This window comes from Temnothorax nylanderi, unplaced genomic scaffold (assembly GCF_030848795.1).
Source record: "Temnothorax nylanderi isolate EJ_2023f unplaced genomic scaffold, tnyl_v1.0 TNYL_tig0015_pilon, whole genome shotgun sequence".
Taxonomy (NCBI): domain Eukaryota; kingdom Metazoa; phylum Arthropoda; class Insecta; order Hymenoptera; family Formicidae; genus Temnothorax; species Temnothorax nylanderi.
The window spans coordinates 1,876,017-1,899,981 of record NW_027249077.1 but is presented as its reverse complement, the minus strand read 5'-3'; the positions used below and the strand labels follow the sequence as shown (position 1 = coordinate 1,899,981).

The 23,965-nt window shown below is 42.0% G+C and overlaps 2 protein-coding genes across 11 annotated transcripts in view; both read right to left on the bottom strand.

The window, feature by feature from the left end:
- The window catches only part of LOC139768339 (uncharacterized), a 391,369-nt gene that overhangs the window by 112,372 nt on the left and 255,032 nt on the right, over window positions 1-23,965 (bottom strand). The gene's annotated exons all lie outside the window — the stretch shown is intronic.
- LOC139768343 (uncharacterized) lies at window positions 19,867-22,770 on the bottom strand. 2 transcript variants are annotated; one of them, XM_071698440.1, is made up of 6 exons: window positions 22,531-22,770; window positions 22,054-22,187; window positions 21,365-21,499; window positions 20,515-20,706; window positions 20,296-20,438; window positions 19,867-20,190 (listed from the first exon to the last, which is right to left on the bottom strand). In XM_071698440.1, exons 1-6 carry the CDS (start codon window positions 22,592-22,594, stop codon window positions 20,169-20,171), a joined length of 690 nt encoding a protein of 229 aa, XP_071554541.1. In that variant the 5' UTR covers window positions 22,595-22,770; the 3' UTR covers window positions 19,867-20,168. The 2 variants fall into 2 exon arrangements, with proteins under 2 accessions (XP_071554541.1, XP_071554542.1); XM_071698441.1 differs by lacking the exon at window positions 19,867-20,190 and having other exon boundaries at window positions 20,215-20,438; window positions 20,538-20,706.

Sequence of the window (23,965 nt, the reverse complement as noted above, 5' to 3'; positions counted from 1 at the left end):
CATTTTTGGTGCTCCTGTTGAATATGCCACCTGTTCCCCGCGAATTATTTCGTCGCGCTTACAAAATTTGAGGCAAAACGCAAATTACTGGGCATAAACGGCTCCGGTCGTTAACACGCGATGTAAATCTTATTATTTGCGACAGTTACAGAAGGATACATATTGACGCACGAATGAACAAATGGCACGCATTCGAAACTGCATCGGGGCTGCCAATAACCCTCGCCGGCTGACGTTCCACGGTTAATTACCGTCGAGCCACGCGAACGCGAACTTCAAAGCCCCCTCCGCGTCACGGTTGATTCGGCGACCGAGTGTTTCCGGTCGCCGGCGAGCCGCGCGCAATGGGATTCGACTAATGAGTAATTGTATTTCGCTGCGCATGACCATTTTCCGCGCTTTTACCGTATTAACGAGTTTTTACGAGATTACTGCATGGACACGGACGTAGGAGTTTTGCCGGCCAGTGCGTCATCGCAGCAGGGCGCCTTGATAACTGCTGCGTATCAGGGGCTTTGTGTCCCCGTGTCCAACGGGAATTAAATTCCGCATTAGGGGACTTTCGCGATAACACCGTGCGCCGCGGTTACCAAGTGTAAGCCGCCGCGAAAATTTCCGTACCGTGTACAGCGTCCGAAATGCTGTCTCGCAAAAATTCTCCAAGTTATATTTCAGATTATATTGTAACTTCGAAATCCGATTCCTAGAGCGAGCTCCCAGGAGTTAAAAGCGTTACAACGTGAAATCACCGTTACAGAATTATAGCTCGAAACAAACATTGTAAAACAGATCCTAGAAACTCAACGCTGTATCTGCGTTTATTTCCATAATGATACAAGCTATGTTTGATCAGAAACGAGATACAAAATATCAGTTTGTAAATCTATCTCCTTTCGCGAATTGCGTGACCGTAACGCTTTTATCGTTGTCCTGTAGCTACGCTCCCGCGCGCCTCGGAAAAAAAATGCGTCGGCAAGAAAAAATGCGCGAACGAACACCCCGCGATTCAGGAGAACTCGACATGGTCACGAGGGAGGAAAAGAGAGAGAGAGAGAGACCGACGAGTCGAGTAGCCGCGGGCCGGAATAGAAATTAAAAAATTGCAAGTACCGCCCCGGTCGGGCCAGGGCGCGAGAAGTTACGGACGATTTTACGCGCGGGCGCGCATAAAATGTCGTATGCGCTTTTATGCAGGCTGACGCTGTAAAAGTCCGCAGTTAAGCTTAACGGTCGGGCAATGAAAACGATGCGTAAACCGGAAAGGGAGAAACGCGAACTCGCTCGCCCTCATCCTCCCTCCGGCGACCCGTCGGTCCCGGTCCCTTGACCCACATAGTCGCGCGGGCGTGCGTTCCGCATTCATTTCAGCAAAGTAGTTCATCGCGGAAATCATAAACTATACCGTCGCGTATAAAAGCGTAACCGTCCGTCTCCACGTAATCCACCGCGGCCTGAGAGCTTTATAGCTTAAGATATGGCCGCGTGCGCGCTCCCACTCTCGAGCATCCCTTAAGTTTTCTTCCCGTTTTAATCCCACCGTCGAGATTTAACCAGGTGTAAGGAGAACACCCTTCGCGTTAGAAGATGCAGGATCTCGCACACGGGGATCTTCCGTCCACACGTTTTTTAAAACACCGGTGTTATTATTATCTTAGGATTTGCATTAATCAAACGACTAATTTCTCATTTATTTTATCGAAAACGAAAACTTGCTCGTTAATTAATTTTATTTATCTGTTAATGATTTATATTTAACAGAAATATCATGTAACAATGTAAATTCAATTGTACCATAATGATAAATGCAATTGAAATCAATTCAGATGTGTAAAAAGCAATTTCTATTGCTTTTACGCCATATTTAGCATATCATTGATGATGATATGTGACACTACAGATAATAAAAAGCAATAAAAACAGCAAAAGTGTCACAGGAAAGATGATATTTATCACGATGACAGTGCAAGCCGATGTGCGTACCTCTATGCCACTTTTTCCGCTATCAGTTGCGATGCATTTATGCAATCGCACGCAGGCAAGGACGTAAAAATATCCTGGTAACCGTAACGGTATGCGTCGGCACACGCGTGTCACGAGAGTGGAGTGTGAGCACGCGTTCGTTTAAAGTAGGCCATTAGAACGCATTGCCGATGCTCTCTGCTCGCGTGCCGCAATCACGTGTATTCAGAAGCGCATATTTATATATACATATGTATATACATAAATGGAGTACAGAGAGATGTCGATTTGAAATTTACGAGACTCGCTCAACACAAAATTTATGCACAAAGGTGAAACGAATTCTTAGCTCTCGTAGAATGAGAGAGATTTAGAAAATTTCCATTACTTAAGAATTCTGGTCTTTCCATCGTTGCGCAGTACATTACGAAAATAATTATGAAATAACGCGGATTAAATATATATTTACGCGTTTGCGTAGACTGAGACACGTTGTAAAATATGCATACATTTAATATCAAGTTTCAATTTGCGTGTTTCAATTTCGTGTGCAATGGTGCAAAATTGACGGGCGAACATTGTTGATACAGTTTGACACGCGCGCGAGAGAAGCTAATATACTAGAAACATTTCCATCAACCGCAACGACGTATTAAATTCATTGAAATCCTCGTTTAATATTCACAGGTCACATATGCTCCGCCACTAATCCTCCGGCCAAAGTCGCAACTTACTTTTTATCACCATGGCACCATAATAAACTACGGGATTAAGGTTGTTTATAATTTTACACGTGATGCACCAGCGCTCTATTATCGCGCCGATACTTTCGAAGACACTTGGTGTACACCAGTGAGAGATGATACCGTCATATAACGCGGGTACTCAGGATAATGCTACATAAACGCATGCGCTCGGTTGCGTGCGGTCGCATGTAGCCAGGAAGTGTATCGTGTCAGCATAAATTTTACGACCGAGCGGCCGAGCCTGGAAAATTTCTTGGACCACGGTGAGCTAAGACTGATTCTCAAAAGAGGACTAAGTTACGACACTTCGAAAGTATCGGCATTTATTTTCTGATAGTGAATACTTATCTTCGATATTACTTAAATATCAACATCTGTCTTTTCTTACGATGTCTTAACTTCAATGAGAATTTCGTCGCTTTCAATTATTTGATAAGAATTAATTCACTCATTTTGTTGCAATGTAAAGATATTCAAGGTATTTTGGAATTAATTTTGAGTTAATCTCTAATTTTAATTAGAGTTGATATCCCTAATTAAAAATTAAAGATCGTTATTAAATTATTCAATTTTTGATATAATCGAATGTACATTTTAATATTTGATGTACATTTTAATATTTGATGTACATTTGATATAATTTGAATGTATATTTGAATACTTTTCTAGTAATACATTTCATCAATGATAATGATATGATGCTCGAAGCTGTTGACTTATTGCTACGTCGTTAAATCGTCGTTAGGAAGATAAACGTGCGAATGAAAAAGCAAACAGTACGTCCATCTCGCGTTCACTATCGGGACTCTCAACATCCGGGGTCGATCATCGTTGCAGCCTTGTGTTCGCAACGCTATTGTTTCGGCTTTTTCTAGGAGCCATCTCGTTAGTCATACAAAAATCGTTAGTAGTCCGTAATCGATTCATGTCGTGTGTTTGATAGCGGACTTTTTCTGTGTAAATAAACTGCAGAAATGACTCGAGTCGAAAACAAAAATTCGTGTTCTGAATAAAGTAATGAAACTGAGGCAGTGTCAACATTTAAAAAAAAATCGCGGCGATGGTTTCTAATTATTCAATATAACAAAAAAATCTCTTTTATAATATATTCAGAAGAGAAATCTGATACACTTTGAATAAATAAATTTCAAGTGCCACAAGCACGTAAGTCTATTATACGTATATTCGTTAGAGCATCAGCTGTACATAAAACAGAGTTAAGAAAACATCGAAATTTGAGCTGACACGAGGGACAATATCGAGTTTCGGCCGAGGAAGATTTCCGTGAGGCCAAGAGTTTCGAATAGTATCGACGACAAGATGTCGCGGAACTCCCTGAGACTGACAACACGAGCGACGACAAATTGTCTAACCCGTTCAAGTTTGCGGACGAGTCCGGAGATGCGAAAGAGACAGCGCGAGAGAAACAGAGAGGCAGAGAAGGGAGAGAGAAAGAGAAATACCCCGATCGATCGTAACGGCTGCAAACCGTAAACAGGGGCGGGAATCGTTAAATATTGAAATCCGAGCGAAGCGTAACGCGATATTGGTCCAGCGCGCTAGTACGTCACTCATATCGATTAGTGGTTTTCCATTTTTAATGAAGAATTCGTTGCACGTCGTGTCGCATAGCTCGTCCGCTCGTTCGCTCTTTCTCTTTCTCTCTCTGCTCTCTCTGATCGTTTCCATTCCGTTAATTCTCGCGATTAGCGCGAGCAGAGCCGGAGCGAGACATCCCGAGCGTTATTTAACTCGCTCGCGCTTCTTTCGCGAGGAAACGTTTCTAGTACCATCGGTCGGAATTGTCCGGAAATGTGTGCTCGGCTGCCGCTTTTAATTACCGTGCGCATATCGAGTTTCGCGCGGCGCAGGTCGAATTTTGCGCGATTGCATCGGAGAAGCCTTTTAAACGCTTGTCAATTAGTACGGGATCATATTCGTCGGAATAATACAGCGAATTATAACTTTTCGGATATACATAGAGATAGAGGATGACATTTTGCCGAACGCGTACGATGAATATGTACGATCGTCGATCTTTAATCGTCGTATCAGCGCTCCGTCACGATTTTCATTTCGACATCGCGCTCGCGTCACGTTTCACGTCCGGTAAACGCACGCGGCGCATGACTGTTCCGGGATGGTTGAAAGGCGGATAATGGTCGGGAATCAACGCCGACGACATGATCGACGTGTCCGAATAATTGACGTCCGCGATTATCAGTCCAATCGATGCCAGCCGAAAGTGTCTCTCCGCTCTTCCTCGACAAAGACACTTGCCCGTCTCCTCATTAGCCATAATCACTCCTAACGAGGATCGATACCGAGCAACAGGAGCGAAGAAATGTCTCTCGCTCCGTTTCCCTCGATGACTTCCAAGTGTTTCCGGGCTCTTCTTTAATTGTGCAAAGTTTCGCGAAAGACGGAACTCCCGAAGTGTTCTCGATTCACCGTCCGGCGCGCAAATAAATAGCCTTTTTACGAACGAATCAATCAAGCGCAATTGTTATTCTTTCTAAATCTGTATTCATTACTTTTTAAGCGAACGATATAAATCGCTTTGTAAGTAAATGCTAGGAAAAAAACCTAAAAGTATAATAGAAAAGGAAGTAAAAAGTAGATGAAGTTTTATAAGTAGATAGATTGAATAGAACGATAGAAGCGAGACAGAGAGAAACGCGTGTGATGCCTGGACCGACCTGGAGAAGAACGAAAGCACAAAAAAAAGAGAAAGAAAATAAAACGTCGGGGTGCCGTCGCGATAACGCCGGCCAATAATGGGCGTAAAGCACCACCCGCCGTTAAAATCGCTCGAACTACCCCCCTTCCAACCTGCCCCTTCGTTAGATTTATCGCGGAGGGCTTAAAAAAGAAGCGGGAGGAGAGGCTCAGAATACGGGGAGACGGACGAGGATATATTCGCTCGACGATCCTCTTCGTGGAGGGTGTCTCTGCACGACGGGACGGGAGGTTGGATGAGAGAGAGAGAGAAAGAGAGAGAGAGGAAAAAAAGAGCGAAATTGCGAGGACCTGTATGCGGAGCGAGCACAGCCCAATTTATAATATTTATCGCCGGTGACCGATAATGGAATTTCGCCGACGCGACTCCGCGCGATTCGCAACGCCGATACAAAATCCCGAATCAGTACGCCCCCACGGCAAAGTCGTAATATTCGTCGTAAATGCACGCGCCCACCCTCCCATGGAGCGCATATTTTTTTCCGGTCGCGGATATTATCGCGGATATGTGTAAACGGATGATACTCCGCGATCGCTCAGGTCGACACAGGTCACTACGGATATCTTTTTAATCACAAATTCTGTAGGTAACATAAAATCGATATTTTCTCAACAAAAATTTCGATAGAAGTTAACATTTACCACTATGTAACTCTGCAATTTTTTATATTATACATTTCTATGTGCAGTTCAGATCGAACTCTTATCTAAATAAGGTTCTGTGACGTTTGTGCCTTTAGCTTCAGCTTTTAGCTTCAGAATTTCATGACATCCGTAGTGTAGTAGGCGTGTATGTCCAGATATATGCGCCTACGGTCGCGCATGTAACACATTCTATTACAAATCCCGATCGACATTGTAATACGATTTGCATATGTATTTGCGATGTCCGCTCTCGGCGCTGGGCTCGATAAATCGAGCTGCAAACTGCGCGGAAGGGCGTTCGATTTGCTAATTAACCCTCTTTAATTTTGTCCCAAATATTGACCCGAGTTCGCGCTATTGTTGGCTCGGCTAGAAACTACGAAATCGGAAACTACGGCCGACATTGGCGCACGCACGCGCGCAGTTGCGAGTTCGACTCGAATAATTAATCCATTTTCATCACTTACGAAAATTGTTTGCTTGTCGAGTTGTTTACACGTCAAAATTAAGTTTGTTTGCCCGAATGGCTGCTAATAATGATTACGCACGAGCACGGGCAACAAACACCTGTCACTCGATTATGCAATCTCTGTGTCTCATGCTCACAAGAAATGCTTATGAACTGTCGGCTTCCCATATCTGGATGGAATTTGATCAATTTGACAACTGAAATCGCGACGCAAAATTGTCCATCTTTGTTAAATGTCGAAAATTAGTGAGAATAAAAAATATTCTTTTTCACAATTATACTTTTATCCTAAAAATAGAATATTATAGAAGTTTAAAGAAGAAGAATATTCTGTAGAAAGAGAGAAGAGGTAAACTTGGAATTGCGATAATAGTATGTTCTTGAGTCCCGACAAAAGTAGAGCGATATTGCTACAACAGCTACTACAGTTGCGTCAAGTTTCGTTGTTATTCATCACAATCCCTCTAGACAAAGGAGGATAAAACATCAAGTACAAAACACTGCGGAGATGATTCTGACGGTCGCTGCACCGCGCTATATGTAAGGATAACCGAGTCCATGGTATTATTACCTCTCGGCTGCTTTCGGAATTTGCTTCGCGAGAGGGATTGTTTAAGATTCTCCTAGGAACGCACACGTGGCTGTATTGTGTGTAGTCGAACGCGGCGCACGACATAGGTATAGACATACCCGGTAGGATGCAAGCAGCCAAGGCGAATTTCTCGATAACCCAAGTTATTAACTCATAAAGGCCAAGTTAAGGTAGGGCTAGGGGATGAAGCATCCCCCGCTATTATCGCGAATTTACATGCCCGGGTGGTAAGAACGAGGGAGACGAGGGTACGAGATGCCCGGATCTCCTTTCCCTCCTTCCTTATTCCCCCTTATTCCCCCTCGTCGCACGGAGGATCTACCCTCGATCCCTCGTGCCTTCCCTCCGCCCGGTTTCATCGGCAATAAAAGCTTACGCTATAACGCATAATGGTTTAATTAAGAAGTTGTCGCACCGACATTCTTGGGATACTGCGAGCGGAAGACGCTGGCACCTCGGGTGCTCGAGTCGATTTCCGTTCGATTCGTCCCAAAATAGAATCGCGCCTATTGATGTCTGCGTAGCTAATTAAGACAAGCGCTCTAATATCGTTTATTTATATTTTTCACTAAAAGTAATAAACCGCGATACAATACTGCCTTCATAAAATTTCGAACGTACATTCAAATATACATATGTAAAATGTTGGAATAAAAAGATTATTTTACATTTGTTGCTGACAAAGCAAGCAAATTTTTTCACATATTTGTGGAAAATACTCCATATAAAAAATATATAAATAAAATAATAAATCGTACAACAGTTCAAACGTACAAAAATTATCAATGAGAATATAAATTGTTTAAATAACGGTTAAATAAAAAGATTATTTATGATTAATTACTTGTAGTTATGCGTAACAAATGATTGAAAATTTCGTGGGCAACACCAATAATCGCTTGAAATTAAATTGACCTTTAATAAATATCATTTATGAATTATTACATCACTCTTCATTATTTATGAAAGATTACATGATTTCATATACGGGTAATTTTATTCTTCTGTACGGCCGATACAGAAGGATAAGAGACGGGAAGGACCACTGAAAGGCGAGGGGCGAAGTCCGCCGAGATGTGAAATGGGTTTAATTAATCTCCGCCTAATTGTGTCAGACGCGCGGCGACGACGGCGGTGGCGCCGAGATTCCCAGGAACGTATTAATTTATGCCGCCGAATTATGCAGCCCTCGCAGGTGAACGTTTCCGCCTTTCAGGACTTCTCATAACTCAGTCGTGAGAGTAGTCCTTGTTGAAGGGGGCTAATCACGAAATCTCAGAATCATCCTGAATCTGTGCGAACCCGCTTGCGTTAATCCTTTTGAAGATAAATTTTTTAAAAGCAGGCTCATTTGAGATATCGAAAATAATTAAGATCGTGAGAAATCATCGAGTTATTAAGAGTCACTAAGAGAGAAATTAGTTTTAACGTGTAAAATACTGTTATTTATTAAGCTACGAAAAATGACTTCTTATAAAAAAATTAATAATTTCATATACTTTGTGCTTCCATACGCTATAAATTGCTCACATAAAATCATATATGACATCACGAATGCTTTTAGTTCTCTCCTGTATACGATTCGGCTTTGTTCGTTTCCATTGAACTTTAATCAAGCAACTAGTATCATCCGCGCGTGATTGAATGGATTAGTTCTCGATCCGAGCGATGCTGAAATTATAGCGAGCGGAGTGGTCTAAAGATTAATCAAGAACAAGCGATTTATAATGAGACATCACATCCTTTAATTTCTATCAATAGACCTGTTAGCAGATATTCGACATTTCCGTCAAATTGCTCCGGATCAAACCGAGCGATTCTCAGCAGATCGTCATTAAAATGTGATTATCAAGCTCCGCAATTCTCACTTTTCGCCTCGAATAGTCAAAGCTGCGGATTCCAGATATGAATATCCGTTTCAATGAATGCACAAGAATATTCCCACGAAGCTCGCCGATTCAGTCGCGTTACTATGTTCCACTCACAGAGCGGTTTCATTATTGAACATCCAATCTTCTTTTATAAAAAGCCGGACCGGAATATCCCTTCCTTATATCGTCTCGTATAATTTAGAATCTCGTGCCATATTCTTGCGAAAATATACTGCATCCGCAGCGCGGTTCCCGATTAAGTATAACACGCATCGCCGTACAAACTTATCTCGCGACGCAGCGTCGTAAAAAAATTTTTTACGCTCGCCATAAGGCAATCCTCGCGGGTTTCACGGCACCGTGGCGCCAGCGGAAAAATGCAACTTGATCGCAGATGCATCGAAAATCGCGCTCTCGTTAAGGAGACAGAGGAGATATGCGCTCATAAGAGAGGAGAGAGAGAGAGAGAGAGAGAGAGAGGGGGGGGGGATCTGCGGGCGCGTTTCGCGTCGATTCGCCGGCGCCCTGCGCGTTGCCCGTAAACTCTGGACCTTTATCAAGGGGCCGGTGTGCAGGCGGGAGATAGTAAGCAGCACGTCAAAGAGAATAAGGGATCGATACTCGATAGTCCCCTTTGTCGGAGGATTAGCCCGCGGCTTTTGTGCGGACGAGGGGGAGGAGAGTCGAGCCCTTTCTCTCTTACGAGAGGAAGGAAGACAAGGGCTGCACAACCAGTGTATGGGGAGATCCTTACATCGTTCACCTTACACCATTCGATCTAAACATAATCGATACGCTCGCGGAGCCATGAAATAACCCGCTACAACCATTTCCCAACGATGAAACCGCGCGAGACCGCGCGGAACGTCGAAAAACAAAGCCCGGTTATGAGCCGGATAAGTCCGGTTTCGTTACATTTTTCCGAGAGAAATAAAATTGCTCATTGCAAATTACACCGGCGTGTAGCGTAAATTTTTTGTTGCTATCCGCGATATGTCTGACAGGGGAGCTCGCTGAAAAAAATATCTAGTTAAAAATAGAAAACAATATTTCGAGCGTACAGCGAGCACAAAAGCGCTCCAAGTAATTTTAATAACCGCTTACATAATACACGAATGAGATTGTATTTTACGTTATATTGCCTGGCCTCGGCCGCTGTAATTATTTTAATTGAGTATTACCCGTGGAATGATATACAACTGTTAATGCATCAAAGCGAAGAATTAATTCGAGTAATTAAGCCGATACGCATGCGACATAATCGAATATTCATAAATAGAATCAGGGGCAACGTACACATATTACAGTACCTAAACCAATTATCGTAAAAACGCTTTTACAATTGACTTTTATTGTCCGCTGCATGCCAGGATACAAAATGTATTTGTTTTGGCCGTTCAATTACGATCAATCATCTCTCTGAAATATCTATTTATGCCACGTCTCATCTTTTTGTCATTTTGCTGAAGAATTTTATTGACTTCAGGGTTCTAGGACGCTCGCTCGCGGGGATATCGTTCGTAATCGTAACTCTAAAAAGTTCTTTCCCAAGGAGCCGCATACGGTATAGACTTCGCCAACGTAATAACTCGGAAAAGTAAACCACGCCGGATTCGACGGGAACGGGCAAACCCAGATATAATTCGCGGAGATGGAGATCCACATGATACGCTTATTGACCTCGGGTAAGAGATTCGTCCGGCTAACGCGTGGATATACGTGGCGTCCACGTCGGCCCTCTTGCCCCCTGCCCCCGCCCCTGCCTTCTCCATTCCGCGAGGATTGTGTTTTATAGATGGATTACGGAGATTTACGCTCGTCCAGGACAGACAGGATTCAGTTTTTACGTCCGCGTCTTGTTTCCGGCGTATGCTTACAGCAAATCGATTTCGCTTCTTATTATTCCGACTGCAATCTGAATCATGCCCGGTCATATCAAAACTCGGAGCTTATCACAGTAGCTGCGTATCGCTCGTATATATTATGTATGCGAGGATTACAGCAAGATTCGAGATATATGGAAGACAACGTCACGTGCTGAAATATAAACTATGATCGTAGCCGAATAAAGTTATCCTCGCAGAATTATCTCGTTTATGATACATTACTTTTTCTGTTTCTCTTACGTAATTTATTATTTTTATCACGCATTTTTTTAATACACGTGTGACTCCCCAAAGATCCCCGTATGTTTTCGATACCCTCGAGATCGGCCGTATACTTGGACTGTGCAACGATCGCGGCGGCGCAACCGCAGCGACGTTAAACTCCATTGGAAATGCACATAGATCGAGTCAACTCCTAATTACAGTTGGAGATTCGCGTCTCGCTTTGTGTGTATGTGTGTGTATGTGTATCTACGATCTTTGGGAGAAACCGAGTCCCAAATGCGCGGTTCGATCGATCATTTTCGACTCGGGAAGTTCGAGTGCTTTCGCAGTTTCGAGCTGGATTAACGAGTTTCCTCAAAGCGGTTGTCGACGGAGAGAGGGAGAGGGAGAGGGAGAGGGAGAGATAGAGAGAGAGAGAGAGAGAAACGGAGGGAGACGATGACGACGAGAATGCGAAAGGCGACTACAGAGAAAGGGGTTGGGGGATTGTGGTGACGTAGATATAGATCGGGATTCCAGAGCATGACAAAGCCGGAGGAAACGGTCGTTAAATCCGTCCGTAATTTCGCTCGCGGGTTGCTTTGACCGGTGGAAAAACTCACCGCGGAGAGATAAATCGTTTCTATCAACTTCGATACCGTGTATGCGCTTTGCGCGCATCCGAAGAATGAGGTCGAGATGAATCAGGAGTTAAAACTACAACCGAAACTAACGCAATACGGTCAGACCAAGCTATATATATACACAACATGGCTGGTTGCAAAATTCATCGAGATTACATATAGTTGAAATAATTCTTTCTATGCAATAATTAATAAATTAAAAGCTGAAATTGCGTCTTTCAGTAAAAGAAAAATCCACCTGCGTTTTAAATCAAAATAATAGGAATTTTAATACAAGATATTTAGGATTGAATATCAAATTGTCGATTTAAATCTCATATATGTTGTATTTGTAAGAGTTAGTACCCCGGCAAATAATCCACGGACGTAATTAGCTTGCCCCGGCTCGCGAGGCGAGCTTTGGTGCGTCGAAAAGCGTCACCGAAACGCGCGCGATTACGATTGTCCCTGTAAGCTGGATTATTTTACGACGGGAGAAACGCGCGCGTGATCGCCGCATCCGCTGTGTTAGGCGGTGCGGCATTGTGTCGCGTTCCGAAAATTGCAGTTCCCGTAGGAATTTACCGGCACTTTGGCGCACTCGACAACGGCGGCGCAACAAATCCCGTGCTGGAAATTTGACATTCTACCGGACACACGATAATACGTTTTATCATCGTACGGGGCGGGGGATGAGCGATGAACTTCTGTAGCGTCATGTGTAGCACCGGCAGTAAAGACTGCGGAACTCGCTTCCTTCGAAGGCACCCGGAGGTAGGGGCTCCGTAGGGAAACTACTTCGGGCGCAACTACTCCACTTTATTACCGCGCGCTTCACTTCTACCTCACTACCGTGTTCGCGGCTTTACAGTGTCTTCGTCCGTCGTTCCTATTCCGAAACTTTCGAACGCGCACGAAGCCTGACGCGCGCTATACGCCCGTGTCGAAGCTCCGGACTAATGTCTAATTTATCATCGTTCTCGTCGTCGACGTGCGAGGGTCGTTGATAAAAGGAGTCTAATGAATATACTATTTTACAGCGCAATCGCGCGGCCTACCGCCACTTGTTGCTAGACGGCGACGACGACGACGACGACGTTGATCGGCGACGTGGCGGTGCCTTTTCAAGCGCGCACAAAGCACTAATAATTTCTCGCTTATCGGAGATTATAGCTCTTTAGCTTCACAGAGCTTGTGCACTCGTATCGTGAATAAATTAATCGAAACTAGCGTCTCGTCTTCTTTTGTACCAAATACGTTATAACAGATTTATTTTTTCTTCATTACAAACTCTAGTTTAAAATTATACAGAAGTAATTTTGTAGCACGACAAAAGCTTAAAAAAATAGCACGTATATACAAAAATGAATTTACCTTAAAATAAGAAAATAGCAATAAAGTTTCCAAAGTCCATTAAATTTTCTTATTAATTTAGAATAAAAAATGCTCTTTTAGTACAACATACGCAATTAATATAAGTCGAGCCTCACAATTATAAAGATAACGTTTCGCTGTTTTTTAAGTTTTAGTGAAATAAACAGCGTCATCATAAAGTTTACGGATGATTGAAAATTCATTCAAGCGAAGATCGATGATTACGAACGATCGATATCGTTTGCAAACTGTGTACCTGTGCAACCGCAAAGTGCAATCAGCTGGAACGTTTCAAATTTATGTTCGTAAATATTTACGCAATACATCGATTATTGATCGCGAAAGGGTCGTGCAATTATCCAAAAAGCTATTTCGAAGAGAATCACGAGCCCGCGTTTACCGTCGAGATCGATGGAAAGGTGCAACTTGAACCTGCTTGTACATATCTGTCGATTTTAGATCACCTTTGCTAATATCGTGAGATAGAAAGAAGAGCAGACATCGGACCGAAAGCGCGAAAATGGATTTTACGCGGGAAAGAATTTCCTCGCAAAGCCGAAAGCGCAGCGCCGGAACTCGATCCGCGAGGTTGAGCATCGGCGAGAAATCGGCTCTTTGTCGACGGCTGCTCTACCGCTGGCCACCGGCGCGGCGGCGCAGTGTCGGAGGCCGGAAATGGTTTTTCCTGCTCGTCCCTCTTGGTCCCCGCGTCGTCGAAAGTCAAGAGGGTAAATATATGCCCGCAAGACTAGCCCGGTTTTGTCCGCGTCTCTATGTGTGGTGACCGCGTACATGGACGCGTATATATATATTTTTGCGGGTGTATGCGTGTCGCGTCTGTGAATCCCAGCCAGGAACGCTCACCGGCTCTGGAGGTGGCGGCTGCCCCTGCACTTGGCGTGAAAGGCCGTTAGCATAGGAATGGTTCGCCCTCTCTCGAGTGGAGTGGAGTGGTCCATTGTCGGGTCAGCCGTTCGATGGAAGTACCATCGGGGACTCCAAGTGTCGTATATACCGCGAAAGAACACGCGCTGCTACCGCCGCCGCGCCGCTGCCGCCGTCGGCCGGGGGGTATCGAGAGTGCGGACAACAATGGAAAAGGGTGTCACAGTGTGTCCCGGCCGCGCGCGCGTTCGCGGGTTTTTCGTTGTTACACCATGCCGTACCCCATTGTCCTGGCTACTGTTTGCGCGCCGGAGGCCCGACGTGACGCGCCTTCGCGTCACCGCGTCGAAAGTGCACGTTGACTCTTTTCACGTTAACAATGTCAAGATGGGTATATCAACGCGAGAGCTTACCGTGCGGAAAAGTTGACGCGGATAATGGGCCGGCATATCGACGGCGAACATGATACGTGAATTAACGAGAGGATTTCGGAGTGACTTCAGATCGGAGGCTGCATCTCGACGAGAGAGATTCGGAAAAACCGAAAATTCATCACACGGCAAACAAAGTGATGAATGGCTATATGGTGACAATATTAGAGATCCTTGATAAAAACTTAAAAGATAATGCGCGGGCCACTTATACCGTACAAACTTTCTTGTGCCGAAAAGTGTATCCTTTTTGCATCAGGAAGTATATATTTAGCCTGGAAGATAATCTGGAAGGACTGCTAAAAAGACGTCAATAATACATTTGACGTCATGCCGCTAAATACATTTGACGTCAGTTAGTATCAAGAATTTACGGCGAGCGTGAAATCAATACAAGATATTCGATACAAGAGTATCTTATTTCGTCCATCGGAGAGGAGAAATTTCTCACGAAGAGAAAAGCTCATTTCTCACTTCAAGGATATCTGTTTACGTCATTCGAAAAGAAGCATCAATGAATATCTAATTGGAAGTGTTCGAGAGTGATTGACACGACTAACGCTCGCGCTAATTTCACGCGGAACGCAGTTTCGACAGTCACGTTCGCAGGAATTCCTTGCCGAGGAATAATAAAACAGCCGCCCTTGCCCTCTTCTCCCCTTTTTCGGCTGTGTCGCAAACACGGGAGATAAAGCAATAAAATTATGGAGCAGAGCCAAGCGCGAAACCGCGCGCGACGTTTCCGCTGACTGTCTTTCTCTCTCTTTGCCCTTCTTCCTATCTCCTACATCCTTTCACTCGACTGCCCCGTGCCCCACACGCTACATTTTATACACAACATACCGGCGTGCGGCTTTATTGCCGAGTAATTTCGGGAAGTAAGCCAACGCGGAGAATTACGCGGCTCTCACGCTTCTGCTATTAATTCACTTTATCGTGGAAGAATTTTTATAGATAAAAGAATGTGCGCGGACAATCTGGGAGACATTCTGTACGGTCATTTGCGTAGTTCTACGAAGGGAAATATATAGTTCAAATTAACTTCTTCGTCCAATTGAAAAGATGGGGTCATCATAAATCATTCACGTCGGATCCATATAGAAAATCGCCGAAGAGTTGAGAAAATGTATTACAGCTCGCGTTTTCTTAACGGTCAACTTCCACGCTTCTTCGGTAGACCACGAAGATTTTCTTTTTTTTCCTCCCTCGCGAAACAAAGTTTTCATCGACAAGCGAGATCTACTGTACCGCGCGTCGATGGCAGCCTGAGTGTGAAAGACAGGAGAACGTGTATACGGGGTAAGAAAGTACACCAAACTACGACCGCGAACTTCCCGTGTGTCTTCTGCACGAACAAGCCTTCGTCAGTCCTCGAATTTGCCTATCGATCACTTCATTTACACGGCCGTCTCCCTCTTCCATCACTACTTCTATAGTGTATTGTCACCTCGGTGGAATCTTCCGTGTCTACTGAGTAAATAAGGGAGAAGAGCGAGAATCTTCGCCTCGGAATGGATTTATATGGAAAACTGTGAAATCGAGAGAGAGATCTCGCAAAACAAATTTGTTCGGGCAAAGAAAAATTAAATTTCTTTAAAGTTTAAAGGAGAAGAATACGCGTACTTTTTTAACCCATAAAAATGAACGTTTACTTTTGGGTCATTCATCATACCATCACGTTGAGTAATGTATGCTACTGATTTTGGAACTCGAGAATTATTAGCTCTAAGTCCCGCCGAAAAACCACCATCATTCTCTGCCCCTTTAAATACGTGCGCCACGAGAATGGATTCGTATCTCATCATGAATATACGAGTAAGACAGATCGTAGAAGCTCGGATGACAAAGAGCTTGACGAGGGATATGCGCTACGTCGAAGTGACGGATGAATACGCACACCGGTGCGAGAGAACACCCCCCTCGGAAAGTTTTTCGACGCGACGTCGAAGGCAAAATACTTTCCCGGGATAATAGCGGCCGAGAGTACAAAGAGATGTCGCGCCATGTCACGTAACTTCGTGTATTCCGTGAGGATAGAACACGAGAAAAGCGCACAGCCATGTCTCGCGCCTTATCCTAAGCTAACATCATCAATATGACGAAGGACGACCCTCATACATTATATCATTGATTGAAATCATCATATAATTGAAATAAATTACTAATAATGTTTATATACGATATTCGATCTCATATAATATAGAAAATACGGAGTATTCTTTCTCTCTCTCTCCGGTACTCTTGATCCTAATTTAATCAAAGTATTCTTTAAGAGACTTATAGTTAACTTGCACAAGAAGATATGCATTGCCGTAGAACTTACTGTGTACAAAAATAAATGACAGAATAAAAGTGGAGTAACATTTCATATTCTGAAACCTAAGTCCTCTCTGAATACACAACATGAGAGAAGATACATTCAGGGAAGGAGTTATAATACAAGCTAATTATGAAACAGAAGAAGGCATAATAATAATAAGAAACAATTTAAGGCGGACGGTACAAGGGTAAAGTGAAAGAAAACTTTTTCCGGCATTAAGAAACAGAAAAGAAGTTACGACGTGGAATGAGATAGAATAGGAAAATATAAGGAAAACTCGGTTTACGTCTTGCGTCATCTTTCTTCGAGTGATGTATGTTCATTAAATAAGCAAGTAATAAATATATTTTCAACAGCTCAGAGAGAGAGAGAGAGGGAGAGAGAGAGGGAAAGAGAGAGAGAGGATTAAGTTTGAATAGATTCTTGGAAAGATCGTCTCGCGCGATCTCTCCAACGAGAAACTTTGGCGGCGCTGAATAATTGGGCTGTAAGTAATTGAGTGAGTAATTGAATCACACACGGATCGCGCGGAATTGATTATAGCGCGGTGTGTTCTCTCGCCGCGCTGTCTATGCAAATCTTCGTGACGTTTTCATTAACTCGCCGTCCGCGCGCGCGGGCGCGGCAACCGAGAAGATAAAGAAAGGGAAAAAGCGAAGGGGAGGAGGAGAAAAAAGGAAGCGAAACGGAACGGTGGTGCACGCTCGCGCAGAATAATTAAATGCGTTCTCCCGCGGAAATTCATATTTATACTTGAATCCATTACACGGAAGCGAAGACGCGCGAGAAAAGAGCTCCCTTTCTCCTTTCTGCGAGGGAAGCGCTATCGCTTTTCTCGCGGCGCGCTCGCCGTCGCGAAATCACTATGCCGCTCTATCCTCTCTGTGTGTGTCCTCCGTCCTTCTCTTGCGCTCTTCTCGAAAACGCGCGGAGCGAGCGAAAAGCCGAGATACGTCGCCGACTACCGCGACGGCACTTTGAAATTAACTGTTACCCGTGCTTATACATACGTAATGCGCGGCGGAATGTTTAAATCGAGTGAATACAAAGACGAGGGTCTGGCGATGGAAAAGTGGTATGGCTGCGAAATCGAAAATTCAAAACAGACGCGTAGCTATTTTACGGGTTAAACGCAACCGCAAAGTCAATTTTCCCTCGACCCCGATCGAGTAACGGAGCGGAGAATTTCGCAAAATTCTTTTCGATATCGAAATTATTTTTAATTAACTCGGTATCGACGCCGAGAAGTATTCTTCGATATCGAAATTGCGTAGATAAAAATGTTAATTATATTATTCTAAGATTTACATATTTATGATAGATCAATGCAGCTTTATTCCCTCTCTTGTTCACTTAATATTTCACCGTTCGCTGATACGAATTCGATAAACGTTAATAATTCTTATAAAATTTGCATCGACGAATGTTAATTATATTTCCTGCTGACGTATGGCAGCTAGACGATAAATGTAGCTTAATTCTATTTCTCATTCATTTGAATTCCGCGAGTCGCTAACGCGTTTTGCGTATCATAAGCCCATTTAGCGTTCTCTGTATTGCCAGTGATATGCGGCGGACACTATCTTTCTCCCAAGCGAAAACGACCGACCTTATCGCACGACGATTGTTCGGACCATAAATCGCTGCGAAATCGTTTACGTGTGTACAGCAGATATACGGAGAAACATTGAAAGGTTAACGGCGATTACGTACGTGCGTGCGTGTGAGAGAGATGCGTATAGCGCTACTTTAGGACGACAGGAGAAAAAGAAGCGCGAAGCACGCGCGGCGTAAAATATGAAGTGCCATCCCATAATCTCTGTCTACATGTGTCTATTTTATATCTGCCGCGCAATTTGCGGGATAAACCGTCGAAAAGCACTTCCACTTATCGGCACGAACAGTCGAGTTTGATCTTTCTAAGAGAAGAAATGAAAATAATCGAGTCATGATGCTATAAATTAATTTAAAAAAATTTCTCAGTTAACATTTAATGACTAAAAAAAGGGAATTTGACTATTCATTCTATCTCAAAATTGAATTAGCTATTAATCTTATTAATAACAATTAATTCTTTGAAAAATGCAACTCTTGATATATTCTACAATGCCACACAAATTCCAGATTGTAGACGCTTTACACTACCTAAAGAAACAGATGAACATCGTCCCCATGGAGCGGTGTCTTCCTCTTCGGGTAATGAATAGCTACTGTAATTGTAACCACCGACACGGTTCGATTAATCTCGCTCGCAACATCCCCTCGGTAACGAGATTCGAGCGGGAGGCCGCGATATCGGGCATCATTCCGAGAACAATTTCTAGCACCGAGAGGTAACCGGTAGAGCGCCCGGTACTTTATAGGGCTAAATGTTCTTTCCCGCTGCTATTGGCCGCGATGAAACTTCGGAAGCACCGAGAGGATGATATCTCCGGCGGCAGAGAAAGAGGCGGCATCTAGAGCACCTCGAGGATGATTTTCGCGAAGCGGCGGCGAGGCAAATTGCTGCTTCCTACGCCGGAAGGGGAAAGGAGAACGTAATGTCGCCTCTTCTTTTCATCGCTTCTCCTCTGCCTTTCCGCCGTCTCCGCCTCCGCCTACTATGACGCTGGCGCTCGTAACATCGCCGACGTCGACGTTACGAATCGCGATAATATTGACAAGGCGGAGTCGACTGCGGTGTGCCGAATAGGAAGTAGCAGATGGAGAAACGCGGCCCCTTGCTTGGAAATTCGGAGCAATTATACGACGACAGACGGCGGATACGCGCGAGAAAAGAGCCTGTAATGGACCCATCAGCTAGGAGCGTATTGATGGCGTGGTAGGGCGATATAATAAGAAGTCGGGAGAAAAATGTTTCGGCTTGAATATCGCGGAGAGTTTTGTGGTATTACGATAAAGCGAGCGAGCGAACTTTTCAATAGGCTGCATTTTCTTCGAATATTCAGTACTCAAACAATGATCCAATGCAGGTTTTGTCTCCCTACATTTCTCTGCTTTATCAATCTTCTAATTATTTCATATGAAATCTCTCGGCTATAATCTAATGGAATATAGATAAGCATGTCAAACTCAGAATACATATATATTATTAAAGTCAATCAAAAATGCAAAAAACAGAATTGCAAATGTTCAGACACGTATAGAATACGTAATTTATTTTGTATCTCACAAAATGTGATACAATATAAACTTATAAATGTTTAAACAGAAGATACATCATTTATAAAAACTATGAATAAACGCAAATCATTTACAAATAATAACCTTATAACTATAACCTTATAATATATACCTAAAAATTACATAAGTATTTCCATCAGACCCCACATGAGCAGTGGATGGTTAAAACGATACGAGATCTTTATATTCTATTAACAGCCATTCTGGAGTAGGTATAATTTCATAGGAATGCAAGTGTTCATTAAAACCAACGGTTTGCAGTCCTGACAAAAGAAAGAAGACCCACAAAGAATAGATTTATTTATAGGAGAATATATAATGAACCAACAAACAAATATTCCTTTAAAATCATTATACTATGTACTTACACATAATTGACTCTTAACATTTCATGCACAACGGCATTTGTAATTGCAGTTCGATCTTTTTCATTTAATGTCCCTTTGAACTTGTAATTGTTTACTGCTGCCTCTGATGCCAGGTCAAAATTTGTAAAATATGTTTCAAGATCCTATAAAAACAAACAATAATTAAAAATACAGAAAAATGAAAGATATGCAGAGCAATAAAAAAAATAACATATATACCAGTTCTTTTAAATGGGAAAAACCTTTAAGAGTAGCCAAACGTTTGTTTGATCCACAATTTGACTTAGAGCTGCTCCTCTTCTTATCAGATGTTTCACCCTCTTTCACAGTATCGGATATTGAGCTTCCAGCTCTGGAATCTTCAAAGTTCTCACCTTCTAAATTTTTATCCCTCGTCTCGTTTTCCTGAGTCTTACAAAATAGAATAATATTATAGAAATAAAAAATAAGAAGTTGTTATCAGGCAACAAATTACTTGATCAGCTGATTTATTTCTTTTAAAAATACCAATGACAAAAAAATATTTAAAAATATATAAGAAGAGAGTATCAAAAATTAAATAATTACAAATATAAATATAAAACTTGAACAAAAGTTATAGCGTCATATTTTCTTTCGTAACATAAAGAATATCATAAAAAATATCATAAAATAAAAAATTCTAATATAACAAAATAGTTAAAAACTAATATTTATTGTCACAAAATAATGTGTATCAATTTAATGTGAAAGAATAAAAATCAAAATTAGTAAACTATAAATTATATATAAATTTATTATAAATAAGTAAAATATCATTAAGTATACAATTACATATCAATATAATTAATATTAATAATATAAATTTAATTCAATTTGTCGTTTTATTATTGTTAATATTGTACATTCTAATCAAGATAGGTTCAATGCGCAATACAGAAAATATGAAGACTAAAAATTTAATATTAAATATTAAGGAAGAAGAGAAAAAAGAGATCTTGTTTCTTTTTCTCCTTTTCCCTAATACTTAATATTTAATTTTTATTTCTAATATTTTCTTTATTGTAGATACTATAATAAATATATTTACCTGATCTATGTTTTTACATGACTGCATTTGCAATATAGGAAGTGAGATTTCCTTTCCACTCATCAACTGACTGATAAAGTCTTCATCGTTATTTAGATTTTCTGTTAGTATATCCGTATAAGTTTGTCTGCCAATCTAAACAGAAAATAGTTTGTAAAGACTTAAATACTTTTGCTAATACATAAAAACAATAAAGAAATATTTATGTATTTTAATTATTTAAATTAACCTCAAAAAGCTAATGTAAAATTAATACATAAATATATGTTAAGGTCGAATGTTCATTAACATATATTTATGTATTAATTTTACATTAGTTTTTTGAGGTTAATTTAAATAATTAAAATACATATATATTTCTATATTGTTTTTATGTATTAGCAAAAGTATTTAAGACCCAAAGTTGGGTCGAGTCACAAATCGAAACCAATAAATCTATTTTTTGAAAGCAAAAAAAATAGTCATTAAAAATTAGCTTAAATATTTTTGATATTCAATGTTAATTCTCATTTAACCACATCGATGACCTTGAGTAGTGATCTTATATATTGCCAATTGAAAAAAGTATCAATCTTTACTCTTACAATATTTTACATGTATCAAGGTCAACATTAGCAAGATGCTCGCGAAATAAATATATAGTTATCCATATAAATAATTATTTATATATTATATTATCCATAATTTACCTCTTTTGATGGACTTGTCTTGAAATCGTTCAAACAGTTTTCAAAATCGGCACGAAGACCAACTTCAGGTATTAACTCTCGTATTAGGTCCTGTGTGAGAACGCTTACTCTTCTTAATGAATTAATTTTTTCATCTAAAACATGAAAGATTAAACAACAATGTAAAAATGTGACTGTACTATATTGCATAACCTACATACTACATAATTAATTATTACATAACCAATATATTTTGTGCGACCTGCGCCTGTAATCCGGCCCTTCCCGCACATGGTGCGATTTTAGAAAGGGCCGTATTTCCAGTCACAAGTCACACAAAATATCATAACCAACATGTGCGGGTCGTAAATCGGCCGATCGCTCGGATTGTCACACTCGGCTTCGCCTCGTACGCCAAACTTCCTCGCGTGCGGCCGATTTACGATTCCCCGCACTTGTTAGCTAAGGTACTATAAAAAATCCAATTTGTATACTTACTTTCAAAACGGCAGACTAACTCGGACAAACCGTTCTTCAATAACCATGTTCGTACTTCTTCCATACTTCGCTTTTAACCTTGGATAACCGCGGGACGAAAACACAAGAACACACGAGAAAAACACGCCGTACTGCGCCGTACAGAGCACAGGGCGCCACAGGGTAATGCTAACGCATGCGCGAGCACGGCTAGAATTTGTTTATACCGGCGCTTCTTTTAGAATATTTTCTTTATTTTAAATGATATTCTTAACAAGAAACTTTTAGAGGAAAATTTTAGAATATTTGATTAGAAGAAAGCTTTAGAGGGAATTATTCTAAAATCAAGAATACGATTTTTTAGGTAATGTTACACCTGTCTAAGTGAATCGAGTTTTAATTTCGAATGGCATAACGCTATTACCGTGAGCGATTGTAATATCACGCCAACCTGCCTCCACGATTAATAAAAATGCACGATAATGCGCGTACATTTCGGCTGAATTGTGCCATATTCCCTCTGTCACCAGGTTCGCCGTCATGATGTATAACTCCCTCCGCGATGCGGAACGCGTTTCAAATGTGGGAACGTCGGGGCGTATAATAGAAACTGCGGATGTCATGGAGAAACCGGGAACAGAGTAGATGGTCCGTGGTCGAATTTCAGTCATGGCCCGCCCTCCCGCCGCCGTGACCTGTCTCGATCAATTTACTTCTCGGCTGCATATCAATGCGGGATGGAGCATTCGTCATCGGCGAAATGGTGCGTCGTAATACGTAATTAGGTATTCCCGCATGGATCGACGCCGGCATGGCAGTCCCATTTCATTTCGAATCGGAACTTACTTGCGGCTAACAAAGGTGAAAAGCGTATTGAGTATATGAGTACGCGGGACATAAATGTGACTTGAAGAGTTTAGCAAAACAGTTAATAACGACAGAACGATTACGGCAAATAATTATAGCGTTGAATTGGACCATGCAGAAAATGTTTCTCGTTCGGCTATTGTAAAATTTCACGCAGCACAAATTGCAAGAATCGGCATCAAGATTTATTGATGATGTTAATATGTCGATTTTCTATTTACTCCCTTTTGTTTTCGGTCTCGCTTTCGGTCCGTGAAAAACTAGCTGGTTTCCACATTAAACTTCGGTAAGAGGAAACGGCGTTAGCGGTCTTCGTGATCCTGGTATTAGGCGCGCATAAAAATATATTCGCAAAACGAGCACGCGGCTACGAGTCGATTCCCCTTTCGACCCCGTAATACCCGCCCCCAATGCCGCGAATTACCTACTTCCGGTCGTTTCAAATTGCTACCCAGACGTTTTTATTCGGCCATTCTCGCCACGTTTCAACGACGCACGTTTAGCCACTCGGAGCCTAATCGGCGAGGCCCATTTCATGGGAACATTAAATTTGGATTAAGCTTCTACCCCGGTATCGGCAAGATCTAGG

Bases quoted from the DNA above. Each gene is read 5' to 3' on its own strand.
- LOC139768343 (XM_071698440.1), bottom strand. From the start codon at position 22,594: ATGGAAGAAGTACGAACATGGTTATTGAAGAACGGTTTGTCCGAGTTA. The intron at 21,500-22,053 runs GTAAATTATGGA...TTTTCTGTTTAG, and splicing joins AGACAAGTCCATCAAAAGAG to ATTGGCAGACAAACTTATAC. The intron at 20,439-20,514 runs GTATATATGTTA...TTGTTTTTATAG, and splicing joins TTTCCCATTTAAAAGAACTG to GATCTTGAAACATATTTTAC.